General features: G+C 39.3%; 1 gene segment (V, D, J or C); it reads left to right on the top strand.

The window, feature by feature from the left end:
* Nucleotides 1–378: 378 nt before the first annotated feature.
* LOC133611195 (Ig lambda chain C region-like) lies at nucleotides 379–6,092 on the top strand. The segment is given in 3 exon segments: nucleotides 379–404; nucleotides 4,009–4,133; nucleotides 5,649–6,092. Coding segments are annotated over 3 exon segments (480 nt in total).
* The last annotated feature ends 8,266 nt before the right edge of the window (nucleotides 6,093–14,358 follow it).

The following is a 14,358-nucleotide window of genomic DNA, read 5'->3' as shown; positions in this document are numbered from 1 at the left end:
ACTCCACAGCTCACTGAGAGAGAGAGAGGGGGGGGGGGGGGGGGGTGACACACGGTGCCGTTCACTTCTACCACCTGTTCCCTCCCCTCCAAGTAAGATTGCATCCAGCTCGATGAGGTTTTGTCAAATCCGATTGCTCTGAGCTTATCCAACAGTATAGCGTGGTCAACGGTGTCAAAGGCCTTCTGAAGATCCAGCATGACCATGCCGCAGTATTTGCCCGCGTCCACCTCATGTTTGATGTGGTCGGTCAGATAGTGAAGGCATGCGTCAGTGGAGTGGTTAGTTCTGAAGCCGGATTGGAATTTGTACATGACTTTATTAGTGGCAAGGTAACCATCGACCTGTTCATAAACTATTTCTTCCATTACTTTCGAAATGGAACTGAGAATAGAAACAGATCGGTAGTTGCTTGGTTCCAATTTGCCTTCTTTTTTAAAGAGGGGAGTTACTCTTGCTATCTTAAAATCTTTTGGTACTTGGCCTTGTGAAATTGAGAGGTTTATTATGTGCGTGATGATTGGGGCAATGATGGAGGCAGAGTCCCTGAGGAATCTGGAGGGGATATTGTCAAGGCCGGTGGCCTTGTTTGGGTGGAGCGCGCTCAATTTTTTAAGCACCTCATCAGCTGTGACCAATTTCTAATTTGAAATCATTGTTGGATACTCCTAGCTTTCTGTAGAAGGCTTTAATGCAGGGGTGTCAAACTCAAATACAGAGTGGGACAAAATTTAAAACCGAACAAAGCCGCGGGCCAAGGTTGAACAAATTAACCTTTTTGATAGGGACCCAAACAAGTTTTGCATTAAATATTGAACAAGCAAGGCTTATATAACTTTATAGTGACATGCAAAATCGAGTTTCTAATAATAATAATAATAATAATAATAATTAAAAAATATCAATGGCACATCAAATACAATTTAAATAAACATTGAATGCCTCTTTTCTATTTGCAGCCTTCTGAGGTAAATATCAACATTAACTTTTTCCACAGGCTAATAAATTTGAAAATAAAATAATGAATAAAACAATCAATCAGGATTTTAAATGGCTCAGTTTTCAACACACTGATCTAATCTGATGTGCCCAAGCCAGATACCTGCCATCTTTTCTTGGATGTTAGTTCATTAATGTCGGGGCTCAGGCTTTGAGCTGAGGCAACATTCATTATCGAACGAAGGTGTTCATCAGTCATTATTTCTCGTATTCCACAGTCTTGGGGGCGTGCCTTACAGGCACTGCTTTTTTACGTCCTCTACGAGCTGACGTCATGTCCACTTTTCATCCCTTCTAACAACGTGCCCGCCCAGTCACAAGATATGAGCGGCTCCTGTACGCACACACACGTAAATGCAACGCTTACTTCATCATTAGCGATACAGTTTACACTGAGAGTGGCCGTATAAGCAACTTCAACATTGTTAGAAATATACGCCACACTGTGAATCCACACCAAACAAGAATGACAAACACATTTTGGGAGAACATCCGCACCTTAACACAACAGAACAAATACCCAGAACCCTTTGCAGCACTAACTCTTCCGGGACGCTACGATATACCCCCCCCCAGACCCACTTCCCGCTACCACACGCACACACACACACCTTGTAGCATCCCGGACGAGTTAGTGCTGCAAAGGGTTCTGGGTATTTGTTCTGTTGTGTTTATGTTGTGTTACTGTGCGGATGTTCTCCGGAAATGTGTTTGTCATTCTTGTTTGGTGTGGATTCACAGTGTGGCGTATATTTCAAACAATGTTAACGTTTTTTTATACTGGCACCCTCAGTGTAACCTGTATTGCTGAAGATCAAGTATGCGTTGCATTCACTTCTGTGTGCTTGCCCAAAGCCGCACATATTATGTAACTGGGCCAGCACTCGTTGGAATGGGCGAAAAGGGGACCTTACAATTCTCGGGAGGGGCACTGAAATTTGGGAGTCTCCCGAGAGGTTCGGCAAATATGAAAATTAGCGATATACTGCGGCACCACCGCTGTATATGATCGGCGGGCTAGCTTTAGTCTTAATTTGATAACGGCCCACGGGCCAAGTGAAATTACACTTCAACATTGTTAGAAATATACGCCACACTGTGAATCCACACCAAACAAGAATGACAAACAATGACGGGCCAGAGTTTGACACCCAGGCTTTAATGTGTTCTACACCAAAGCGACCAGAGTGGTGGGACAGCTTGTTGACAAGAGTTGCGGCTATGCTGGTGAAAAAGGCGTTAAGTCTGCTTGCTACCTCCATTTTGTCTGTAATGAGGGAGTCACCCTCCTTGATGCTGATGTTGGTGAGTCTGGTTTTAAGTTTTTGGCTGCAACCGGGAAGCTGGTTGTTGAGAATTTTCCAGAGCTCACGTGGCTTATTTGTGTTTTCCTCTATTTTGTCGTTAATGTATTTTTTTTTAAAGGATTTAGTCAGGTTAGTTGACTTATTTCTCAATTTATTGCATTGCTTTTTGAGAGTTGAAAGGAGTGATTTGAGGTTGTTATTATTGGGTTGTTTATCTACTTCTGTTTTACACTTTTGGTATTCGGAGTATTTTCTGTCTCTGTTTTTTATGGCAGCTAGTAGGTCCGGATTCGTCCATGGTTCAGAGCGGGCTTTGATCCTGACTGTTTTCACGGGAGCCATGTCATTTAGTATCTTTAGGAACGATGTTTTGAAGCGATCCCAAGCAACATCGACCAGGTTACTCGCGACCACAGGGGACCAGTCCCACTCATCTAATTTTAAATTGAAATTATCGCTGGAGTATTTTTTAAGGGATCTGAATTGGGCTGTTATGTGGCCATTGGCTTTGGGTTTAGCTATTTTGTGGGTGCAGAAGGTTAGATAGTGGTCGCTAAGACCACAGATCATGACCCCACTATTTTTTATTTTAAGCCGGTCTGAAGTGAGAATGAGATCTCTGGTTGATTGGGTGGAATCACACACCCTTGTAGGTAGTGTTATTAGCTGGGAAAGACCTTGTAGATTACAAAACTTGCTGGAGGATCTGAAGACAGGCGCCTCTCTGCGTTGAATATCTGTGTTCAGATCCCCAGTTATAATTTTCTCCATGTTGTCTGCCCCAGCCAAGCACTCCTCCAAAGCCCCATAGAAATCACTCTGATTAGGGGGTCTGTAAACAGTCCCTATCAGTACCGGCTTAGCGTTTTTAAATTTGATTTCCGCCCACACAGATTCAAGGTCATTGTGGTTAAGATCAGTGTGAGTTATGTATTTTATATCCTGGTGAATATACATACAAACACCCCCACCATGTTTATTCCTGTCCTTTCTGATAACCGAAAAGTTTTCTATTTCTATCTCTGAGTCAAGAAGCAAGGAATTAAACAGAGACATGATTCAATTTAGCTCAATGAGGAGAAACGCGTAGACCTGTACCCTTGAACAGTGTCGTCCCACGCTCTGACAAAAGCTTGCACGCCTCCTCTTTTATTTGGACTTTCCCTGATTAAATGGCAACAGCTGTTTCTAAGGGGAGGGGGTCGTAAACAGCCGTCGCCCTTGGTCACAAAACAGTTCAAAGAAAAGATGCCTGGAGCTTGCGTCAAGTCCTGCTTCCTCTCGGCTTTGTAGATCTCGGGTCAAGACAAGATCTTCCTGTGGATTACAATAGATCAAAGAAACCGACACCTTCATGTCGCTTCCCATCCTACACAGTGGAGTTTTACAAGCCTTTTGCTTGGTAAGATCAAAGACAGCTTTTGTCTGCTCGCCGGGAACTCATGGCAACACAAAGTTTTGTGATAACTTAGATACAATTATTCTCACAGCTTTGTTGCCTGAAAGTAAAGAAAATGAAGAGATTTGGGGGGAGCAGGAAAATCTCCAAAATGTGCTCCAGTTTTTCCCTTTTCCTATCATATCTGTGTCAGACTTTGAAAACACTGTGCTCAATTTAAATAGAATATTATTGTTATCCATGCATTTTCAAATGTACTGTATCACAACAAAACGCTGGTTCTGCTTGGTGATCTTTGTTCAGTGGACCAGTCATCATCATCTTCCACTTTCACTTCCCTCAAACCAAAGGAGGTTTTGTACGAGCGCCTCACAACCTTGCATCACTGTGGTGGAGTTTCGGCGAAGGGACCAAACTGGTCATCGGCTGTAAGTACCAGATGTGTCCTTGTTTTTCACTCTGTGTGACTAAAGCTGGATTTTATTGTGTGGAATTTGGAATTAGAATGTGATGTCAATCTAGGAGCAGCTAACAATATGAGAGTCTGGTTGTCATGGTGACTATCATGTGATTGTTGTCTATTTCATGTCATCATGTGATTTCTTCCTGACATAATTATCAAACATTTCAACACGTCAGGCGAAAAGAAGTAGGAAGAAGCCCAGCTTATTTCATCCTTCTCCTTCTGTGTGCTACTAATAGCTTTTGTAACAATAGAAAGATGGATTATGTAAAGAAGGGAGGTAAAGGGAGGAGAAAAAAGTGTTAAAATATTCAAATAAATCTTAAAGATAAGACAAAATAACTAAAATAAATATAAAATTAAATAGTTAATTATTTATGAATAATTGTGTTTGCTAGTCAGCGAGTGCCACATACTGAAAAATTAAAGAATGTTTTTATTTATACTTTTTAATCTAAAAAAAGATTAATCTAATGCAGGGGTGTCAAACGTAAGGTTTTATCCGGCCCGCGGGATGAGTTTGCTAAGTATAAAAATGAGCAGAAATTTTTGAATGAAAGAAACTGCTGTTCTAAATATGTCCACTAGATGTCGCAAAATCAAGATTTGTAGATGATGCTATATGTAAAAAAAACAACAACAAAAAACACATGATGTTAGTGCACCATCCATCCATCCTTTTTCTGCACCAGTTGAGGAAAATGATCAAAGTACATAAACAAAATCTTGTAATTTTATTTTTGATATTATTTTTTCATCTTGATAAATTGAAAATTAACACCAACGAGTTGGCTGATGAACATTATCACATCATTTATTCAGAAAGTATAAATAACAACACATAAAGATAGAATACTATTAACCGCAACATGTAAGTGTAAAAAAAAACCCAACAACATTAGGATTTGTACATTTCCAGAATGTGCTTGTTCTATTTTTAAACAAAGAAAATAATCTGAAGTTGTCTTTACTTATTTATTTATTTATTTTATTTTTTACCAGTCTGGCCCACTTGGGAGTAGATTTTTCTCCATGTGGCCCCCGGACTAAAATGAGTTTGACACCCCTGCTCTAATCCAATATGCTAATAAATTATATTTTTATTAGTTCTGTCAAAATGATTATTATTTAAATAAGATTATTCTCACTTTTAAATTTGGATTATTCGTGATTAATCACAGTAAAATACTCCCTTGCGTAGTTAAAATAAACTATTAAAAAAGAGTCCAAAATTTCAACACAAATGCAGTTTTAATGTCAGAATGTCAAACAGGAACATTTTTTTGACATTTTTGACTTAAACGCACCTCATTTATTTACACAAAACTTTCTGACAGTTTTATTTCAAGTTTATTTGGAAGATAAATGTGTCAGTCGGAGTCTCCTCACTCATCTTTGCACTAGCAGGAGGTGTTGTCATGTTGATTGACAGCTTTAAAGTGTGACATATTAACTCTCTCCTCCCCCTCCCCCCTCCTAGCGGGTGAGGTGCGGCCCCCCACGCTGACCATCTTCCCCCCCTCCAAAGAGCAGCTGCAGACTGGCAGTGCCACGGCGGTGTGCGTGGCCAGCGGAGGCTCGCCTCAGGCCTGGACCCTGGGCTGGAAGGTGGGGGGCAGCAGCAGCACCTCGGGGGTGTCACACAGCTCGGACGAGGCCACCGGCGACGGCCGCTACAGCTGGACCAGCACCCTGAGCCTCCCCGCCGACAACTGGAGCACGGCCGGCTCGGTGAGCTGCGAGGCCACCCTGCAGGGTCAGAACCCCGTGACCCAAACCCTGATGGACCCGGGCCGCTGCTCAGAGTAGAAGCTGAGACGCCCGTTCTTGTTTTTATTGCTTCCTGTTTCTTACTGCTTGATGCCGGAGAACTTGGCGCAGAACTTCAACATTTAAGCATTGTTCAATAAAATGTCCACGGTCATGATGAGTCAGCGCCTTTTTCTCTCAGGACCTCAAATGGACCCACTCACACCTCACTATGACCATTAGAAGCACATTCAACTACACTTTGTTTTTACATTCATAATATTTCATCTTAGCTTTTATTTGGAACTGACTTGACCTGTGAAGCACATCTCAAAGTGCTGTGACAATGCTCATAAAAATGTATACAAAAATAAATAAATGAGTAAATTAAAAATAATACATTAAAAGAAAAACTTTAGATTTGCAAAAACAAATTGACAACAATTTTAATGAACGATAAGCTATTTTTTTTTAGAATTGTATTAACAAATGGTCATGAAAATTAAATAGAGAAAAAAAAACTATTAATGAAATAAAATTGTCATAAAAATGTATTAAAAAAAATAATAAATGAGTAAATTAAAAATAATAATTGTAAAAAAAACTTTAGATTTGCAAAAACAAACTAACAACTATTTTAATGAATTATATTTTTTTTAGAAATGTATTAACAAATGGTCATGAAAATTAAATTGAGAAAAAAAAATGAAGCAATTAATGAAATAAAATGGTGATAAAAATGTATTAGAAATTATGAAAATGTTTAAAATATTAAAAATAAAAGTCATAAAAGCTAAAAGGGGGTTAAGGTAATTTCAATTTAATGCTAAATAAATTTAAAAAAAGCATAATGTTTAAAAGACAAAATAAATCTACAATCATTTCTTTGACGAATGTAATTTATGTCAGTAATTCAATTCCTAAAGTGAAACTCATATCCTCATGAGAGCCAGCGTCCTCTGCAGTGGACATTTGTTTCCCCTCCAAAATGTGTAACGGTGACAAAAGAAATAGAGCGCAAGCAAATGTCCACTGCAGAGGACGCTGGCTCCTAATAGAATATTCCACAGATTCACTTCACATAGAGTGACATTTATTTACATTTTGAAGATCATACAAACAAATTCAGTCCTTGACAAAATGTGAAACATGGTTAAATATTTCAATGACTGGTTGACTATGGAGGTTCATTTCTGTCTTTATTACCAAGTGTGGACTGATTTTTTCCCCCCATAAAATAATGATGAAAATGTCATAAAAACAAATGTTTGAGCAAATCTGTGTGTTTAAAAATTCAGTTTGTTAAAATTCAGTGTTTAAAAACTCAATGGAGAAATATTCATTGCTTAGAAACTCAAGACCACTTCCAGCAAATGAAGTAAAAGAACTAAATCTAACATCATCACCAGCAATAGCCATCACCCCAGAGTTTTATTTAGCATAACAATTGTGGTATTAACCCCATAACTGCTGTTTTAATGACGTATCTGAGCACACGTGTGATGCCTTTCAACAGTTCTTCATTAATAAGGTCCAGTCTGTCAGGCATGCATCCCAAAGGTTCTAACTACTGCCCTGCTTGGCCCCCCTACAACATATTTTTGAACTTGGAATTCATTTTTTATTTCTCCTTTTCAGAAATCAATTAAACCCCACTAGCTGTCCTCTAGACATTATACCTGCCAGAATAAGGAAGGAGGTCATGGACACCATTTATGCCAGCCTTGTTCTCCTATAAACAGCTGCTTCAGGTTAGGTATTGTCCCAGCTGATGTTGTTATTATAAGTGCTAACGCAGACGAACCATTCAAAGCGGCGCCGTGATCACTACCGTGTGTGACTATGTTTACATCATGGAGCGGTCTGCTGTTTCCTCGCTTCCCTGTTCCCTGGAAGTTTATTGTCGATCATAAATCATGCATCTCACCTGGACAGAAGACGTCTGAGGAGGTATTCCGACAAGTGAGTCATTCTTCACCCAAATGAGGATATATGAACATCCGAGCAGTCAGCAACTGTAATGACAGCAGACATTGTACAGTACAGTAAGTGATGTTTTATTATGTTTGTTGGCTCTCATAAAGTCTGCAGTGAGTAATAATCAGTGGGGAAGAAAGAAAAAGCCAACGTTGTGATGCATTTGTGAAATTAATTTGTCTGCTTAAAATGATCAAAATGAGTAAACATTAAATGTTATTATAAACGTGCCTGTTGCTACATTACATATATACTTACATCATGTGTATAAAACCTCAATGGAGGTGTTTGGATGTTTTTTAAGGGCTTCTAAGGGAAATTGCACGGCTCCCAAAGGCTCCGTTGTAAACAAGAAAAACATCTATTATCATTATCTACTAAGTTATTAGGTATTTATTGTAGCACTGCTTAATTGTATGTAAACATACTTGTCATCAGTTTTTATGAGTCCCTTCTACTGCAGTATATTTGATTAGTATTTATCTCCGTAATCAGCCTGACCTAAGCCTTGATAATGATCTTTGTAATTAACACATGCTTTCCTATCATTTGGCAAGGTGGTAAACTGTAAGTAGGTTAAATATAATTATTGAATATGACTAAAATCAAGAGTAATATTACTAATTCAGTATTAATATGTGAGTGGGCCCTGGGCCCTGAGGTCCAAAAGGTGAAGAAGTCCTGTTTTAGAATACATTTCAAAATCGGGTTGGTTTTTAAGGCCATTAATGGCCTGGCCCCAGCATGCTTGGCTGATATTTGAACTGTTGGCCACCCAACCAGGACCGTGCACTCACCTGTACACACATCTCTGCAAGCACCAAGGACAGGATACACTCCACAACACTGGACAAAAGTATTGGGACACTTACACTGGACAAAAGTATTGGGACACTTAGGACTACAACTTGACAAAAGTATTGGGACACTTACGACTAAAACTGGACAAAAGTTTTGGGACACTTAAGACTAAAACTGAACAAAAGTATTGGGACTCTTCGGACTAAAACTTGACAAAAGTATTGGGCCACTTGGGAATAAAACTTGGCAAAAGTATTGGGACACTTAGAACTGCACCTGGACAAAAGTATTGGGACACTTAGGACTAAAACTGGACAAAAGTATTGGGACACTTAGGACTAAAACTTGACAAAAGTATTGGGCCACTTGGGACTAAAACTTGACAAAGGTATTGGGACACTTAGGACTGCTACTGAACAGAGGTTTTGGGGTGCTTACACTCGACAACAATATTGGGACACTTAGGACTACAACTGGACAAAAGTATTGGGACACTTAGGACTAAAACTGGACAAAAGTTTTGGGACACTTAGGACTTAAACTGGACAAAAGTATTGGGACACTTAGGACTACCACGGGACAAAATTATTGGGACACTTAGGGTTAAAACTTGACATAAGTATTGGGACACTTAGGACTAAAACTTGACATAAGTATTGGGAAACTTAGGACTACCACGGGACAAAAGTATTGGGACACTTAGGACTAAAACTGGACAAAAGTATTGGGACACTTGGGACGTAAACTGGACAAAAGTATTGGGACACTTGGGACTAACACTTGACAAACGTATTGGGACACTTAGGACGAAAACTGGACAAAAGTATTGGGAGACTTAGGACTAAAACTGGACTAAAGTATTGGGACACTTCGGATTACCAATAAACAAAAGTATTGGGACACTTAGGACTACAACTGGACAAAAGTATTGGGACACTTAGGACTACCACTGGACAAAAGCATTGGGACACTTAGGACTAAAACTGGACAAAAGTATTGGAACACTTTGGATTAAAAGTAGACAAAAGTATTGGGACACTTGGGACTAAAATTTGACAAAAGTATTGGGACACTTGGGACTACCACTGGACAAAAGTATTGGGACGCTTACACTGGACAAAAGTATTGGGACACTTAGGACTACAACTGGACAAAAGTATTGGGACACTTAGGACTAACACTGGACAAAAGTATTGGGACACTTATACTGGACAAAAGTATTGGGACCCTTAGGACTAAAACTTGACAAAAGCATGGGGACACTTTGGCCTACAATTTGACAAAAGTATTGGGACACTTAGGACTAGCACCAGCCAAATATGCGGGCCCGACCAACGCTGCTTGCAGCTTTAATTATTTATGTTTTCGCTGTTTTTACTTGCTTTTAACTTGTTTGTCTTGTAAAGCACATTGGGCACCATTGTGGTGTTGTATTGTGCTATACAAATACACCTTGACTGATTTATTGATTTATTGATTGATTGATTGATTGGTTGATTGATTGATTGATTGATTGATTGAAATTAAATTATGAAATGAAATGAAATGAAATGAAAGTTTAATTGAATTGTCAGGTAAAAAAATGGTTGTTCACAAAATTCAAACAAAAAAATTCAGTTACATAAATTCAGTGTCAAATACAAGCTTTCGTAATAAAGACACAAATCAACCTACTTAGTACATGCTCTAATCAATAAATGAAGTGCAAACACTTAATTTAAGTCTTTAATTGATCTTTTAGTTTGTATTGAACTCTTTAAATCAGTGACTTACACAATATTGTCATTTATAGACATTTACTGTCAAAGAGCTTTGTTGCCTGAAAGTGAAGAAAATAAATAATTTTTTTGGGGGGAGCAGGAAAATCCCCAAAATGTGCTCCAGTTTTTCACTTTTCCTATCATATCTGTGTCAGACTTTGAACACACTGTGCTCAATTCAAATAGAATATTATTGTTATCCATGCATTTTCAAATGAACTGTATCACAACAAAACAGGACAAATGCTGAAGCACATTCATATTTCTGGATTGGGACTTCAAACTATAGTTTAAATTATAGTTAATAATTCCTTTTTATCAATGATGTGTGGCCCTAAACAACCACAAAGAGCATTAGTCTTCACCAAGGGGTTCGCGGAGGCTGGGAGGGTCGTAACATTTTTGGCAATATAGACTATTTTTTAGATGTATACTTTTCATAAATAATTGTATACATTTATAATTTTCACAAATGTGAATGTATTTAAATACATATTAGCAATAACCATCCACATATCCATTTTCTACCCCTTGTCCCTCTAGGGGTTGCGGGAGGCTGGAGCCTATCCTAGCCAATAATCAGTTTAATGTATTAATTAATCCATGTGTTCTGTGTTCTGGAGTTAATTTATGTAAAGTTTAGGAGTAAGAGCTACAGCTACTTTAAGGACCAATTTAATATAAATCCCAATTTTATACAAGATGTGTTAGTTAGGGGTCCTCACCAGTGTTGGGACTAACGCGTTACAAAGTAACTGTAACGCCGTTAGTTTCGGCAGTAACTAGTAATCTAACGCGTTATTTTTTTATATTCAGTAACTCAGTTACCGTTACTACATGATGCGTTACTGCGTTATTTTACGTTACTTTTTATGTAGTATAAAGTGTGTTTTATCGGAGCGCTGAGCTGATCCTTCTTGTGTCACAAGCCGGAGAAGAGAGAGAGACATGCGCTCTGTGTGGGTGTGTCTGAGTGTGAGTGTGGGGAGCGAGGGGGGGGGGAGTTGTGTCTGATCATGGCGGAGCCAGAAGTCGAGTTTGCTAACATGGAGATATTTTCACTACTTTTCTTTTGTCGAGCACAAAGAAAATAACATTTTAGTTAAATGTAAATTGTGCTTTGGATCAAAGATGCCATCTACTGCCCAAAACAGCAATTCAAATCTGCTACATAGCTACATAGCAACATGCTTCGACGAAGCTAGTAAAGAGAGACAGAGACTCTGATGCCACTTCACCTCCACCATTTAAGGATTAACTTTGCCTCTTCTCACCATTCACCGCTGAAGGTACACACTCTGTCAATCAATGTTCCCTCTAATTGTTCATGTGTGAGCAAACGCAAAAACTCCCTGAGCATTGAGTGGAGTCCATGTGAGCAACTTTGGACGTGCACACTGTGGCTACACCAGCAGCACACCTGTCCCAAACCTCACTAAATAACAACTTACATCTCCATCCATCCATCCATTTCCTACCGCTTGTCCCTTTCGGGGTCGCTGGAGCCTATCTCAGCTGCATTCGGGCGGAAGGCAGGTGACACCCTGGACAAGTCCCCACCTCATCACAGGGCCAACACAGATAGACAGACAACATTCTCTTATTATTATAATCAAATGACAGCAGTCATTTCCATTTCTAATATAAGTGTTTAGGCCCACTTATAATGACAATAACAAAAAATATTGTTTTTCATGAACTGTGTACTTGTATTGTTTGTCTGGGTGGAGGTCCTGCTTTGGAAATAATTTGTACCCCTTTCAGACATTGCATTTAGTTCCCATTAAAACATTCACATGTTGCACAATGAGATGTAAGCAGGGGATCATGTGTACATTCCTGCAACTTCCTGTTTGTAAAAAATATATTTTTATTAGTATTTATTTAATATACTAACAGCATTTAATGATTAATATTTATAAATTAAGATTCCTAATAAATGACACTAGAATAAGCACACATTTGATTGGTAAATCATAGTGTAACGACCTGGAATGACACTTTATGTGTGGTGTTGGAGTTGTCCGACTTTTTGTGTGGCTGTAAACGCATCACTGGCTAAGTGCCATATGTGCAAGTGTTGGCGCACGTGAGAGAGCGAGCGGCTGCTGTTGATATAACAAAGTTGCTTTTGGTCTGGTTTGTACTGCAGAAAATGACCAGTTTTGCTAGATATCATTTTTTTTACTAATGTTTTGGTGATGTGTTTATGGCCGACAGTAAAGAGTTTTGCTCAGTAAAGTGATGGATGGAATTCATGTCCTCAAAGCGTCTCGACAGACGTTACAATATTTGAACAATGATCACGAAAACGGTTTTCTCTGTCGTGTCCGTGTCGTGTCGAAAATTGTTATGCGCTTATTTTTTTATTTGATTTTGTGCATGGCATAGATTTGCCGTGCGCAGAGGACGCTTGAGCAGTGCGCAAATGCACATGCGCGCTCCTGAGAGGGAACGTTGCTGTCAATTCTCTTATATACTCTTTCATTCTAGACTTCTAGAGTGTTTGATTATCACATCACTCTAAATGTATAGACTATAAAGTTCACAAACATAAAGAGGGATCCTAGTGGGCCAGGTCAATCTTTCCTTATCTCTAAACTAAAACTGGGGAAATGTGTAGTGTTCTGGGTTTCAGACATGATTTTGTATAATAATTACTTGAGGAAGAAAATGCCTGGTTAGACTTTGTGTATGTAGTGTGTGCCTTTCTTGGTTTACATCTATGCTGTTATTATGCTGTTTGTTACTTATGTATGTTATGTTGCAGCTATTTAAAATAGTTTTGTCAATTTGTTCTGGCCGGAAACAAATTGGCCTTTGTAACATATCTTTGTCTTTGTGTGTTGTATGTAGACCACATGGCTTAGCAGAGTTGAGTGATGCAAATGCATGTCAAGTTGATCAACAGATTGTATTATTCTCCACTACAATAACAGTACTGAAATGAAGGCTAAAAGGGCATTAATTGGAGCTTTAAAAAAAAAAGAAAAAAGAAGTAACTAAATAGTTACTTTTCACAGTAACGCATTACTTTTTGGTGTAAGTAACTGAGTTAGTAACTGAGTTACTTTTGAAATGAAGTAACTAGTAACTGTAACTAGTTACTGCTTTTCAGTAACTAACCCAACACTGGTCTTCACTCCATCTTTATTTCAGTTTGGGGGTCCTTGGCTTGGAAAACTTTGGCATGAAGTGTTTACGGGACGGGCCGGCCCTGAGTGTTAGTGTGACTTCTTCTTCCCTCATTTCAACTTTTTCTTACAAGTCAATCAACTTGTTCAGATTGACGCTGGTTCTGCTTGGTGATCTTTGTTCAGTGGACCAGTCATCATCATCTTCCACTTTCACTTCCCTCAAACCAAAGGAGGTTTTTGTACAGCTCTCAATCACCGTGTATACCTTCCATCTCCAAAAGCGGCAAAACAGTAGTAATCAGCGACATCTTCTGCCTGAACACCACTGATAGTCAGAGTGTAGTCAGAGCCAGATTGTGTGCCACTGAATCGAGGTGGTGTTCCAGTAAAGCGATATAATGCACCATAGATCAGAAGTTTAGGAACCTGTCCAGGTTTCACTTGGTACCAACTGAGATCATCATCAATATTTGAACTCCCTTTGGCGCTGATGGTCACCGTCCCACCAAGACTGACATACTTGATTTTGTCCGTCTGGGTCAACAAATCCTAGGCGGAAGATCCTGAAAGGAGACGGCGATGATTACATCAACACTTTCCCTTTAGGGACGACTCAAAAGAGTCTTTGTCTCACCTTGAATCAGCAGAGCCGACTGGACGAGCAGAAGCACTGGTGCAGGCCACATCTTGATGCACTTTTCCAGCCCAGTGCGTGGAAAGAGTCCAGATTTATCAAGACGTGGCGGTGCGGCCAAGCGGAGCGCTC

The sequence above is a fragment of the Nerophis lumbriciformis genome, linkage group LG08 (genome assembly GCF_033978685.3).
Source record: "Nerophis lumbriciformis linkage group LG08, RoL_Nlum_v2.1, whole genome shotgun sequence".
Classification (NCBI taxonomy): Eukaryota; Metazoa; Chordata; class Actinopteri; order Syngnathiformes; family Syngnathidae; genus Nerophis; species Nerophis lumbriciformis.
This window is presented reverse-complemented; position numbering and strand designations above follow the sequence as displayed.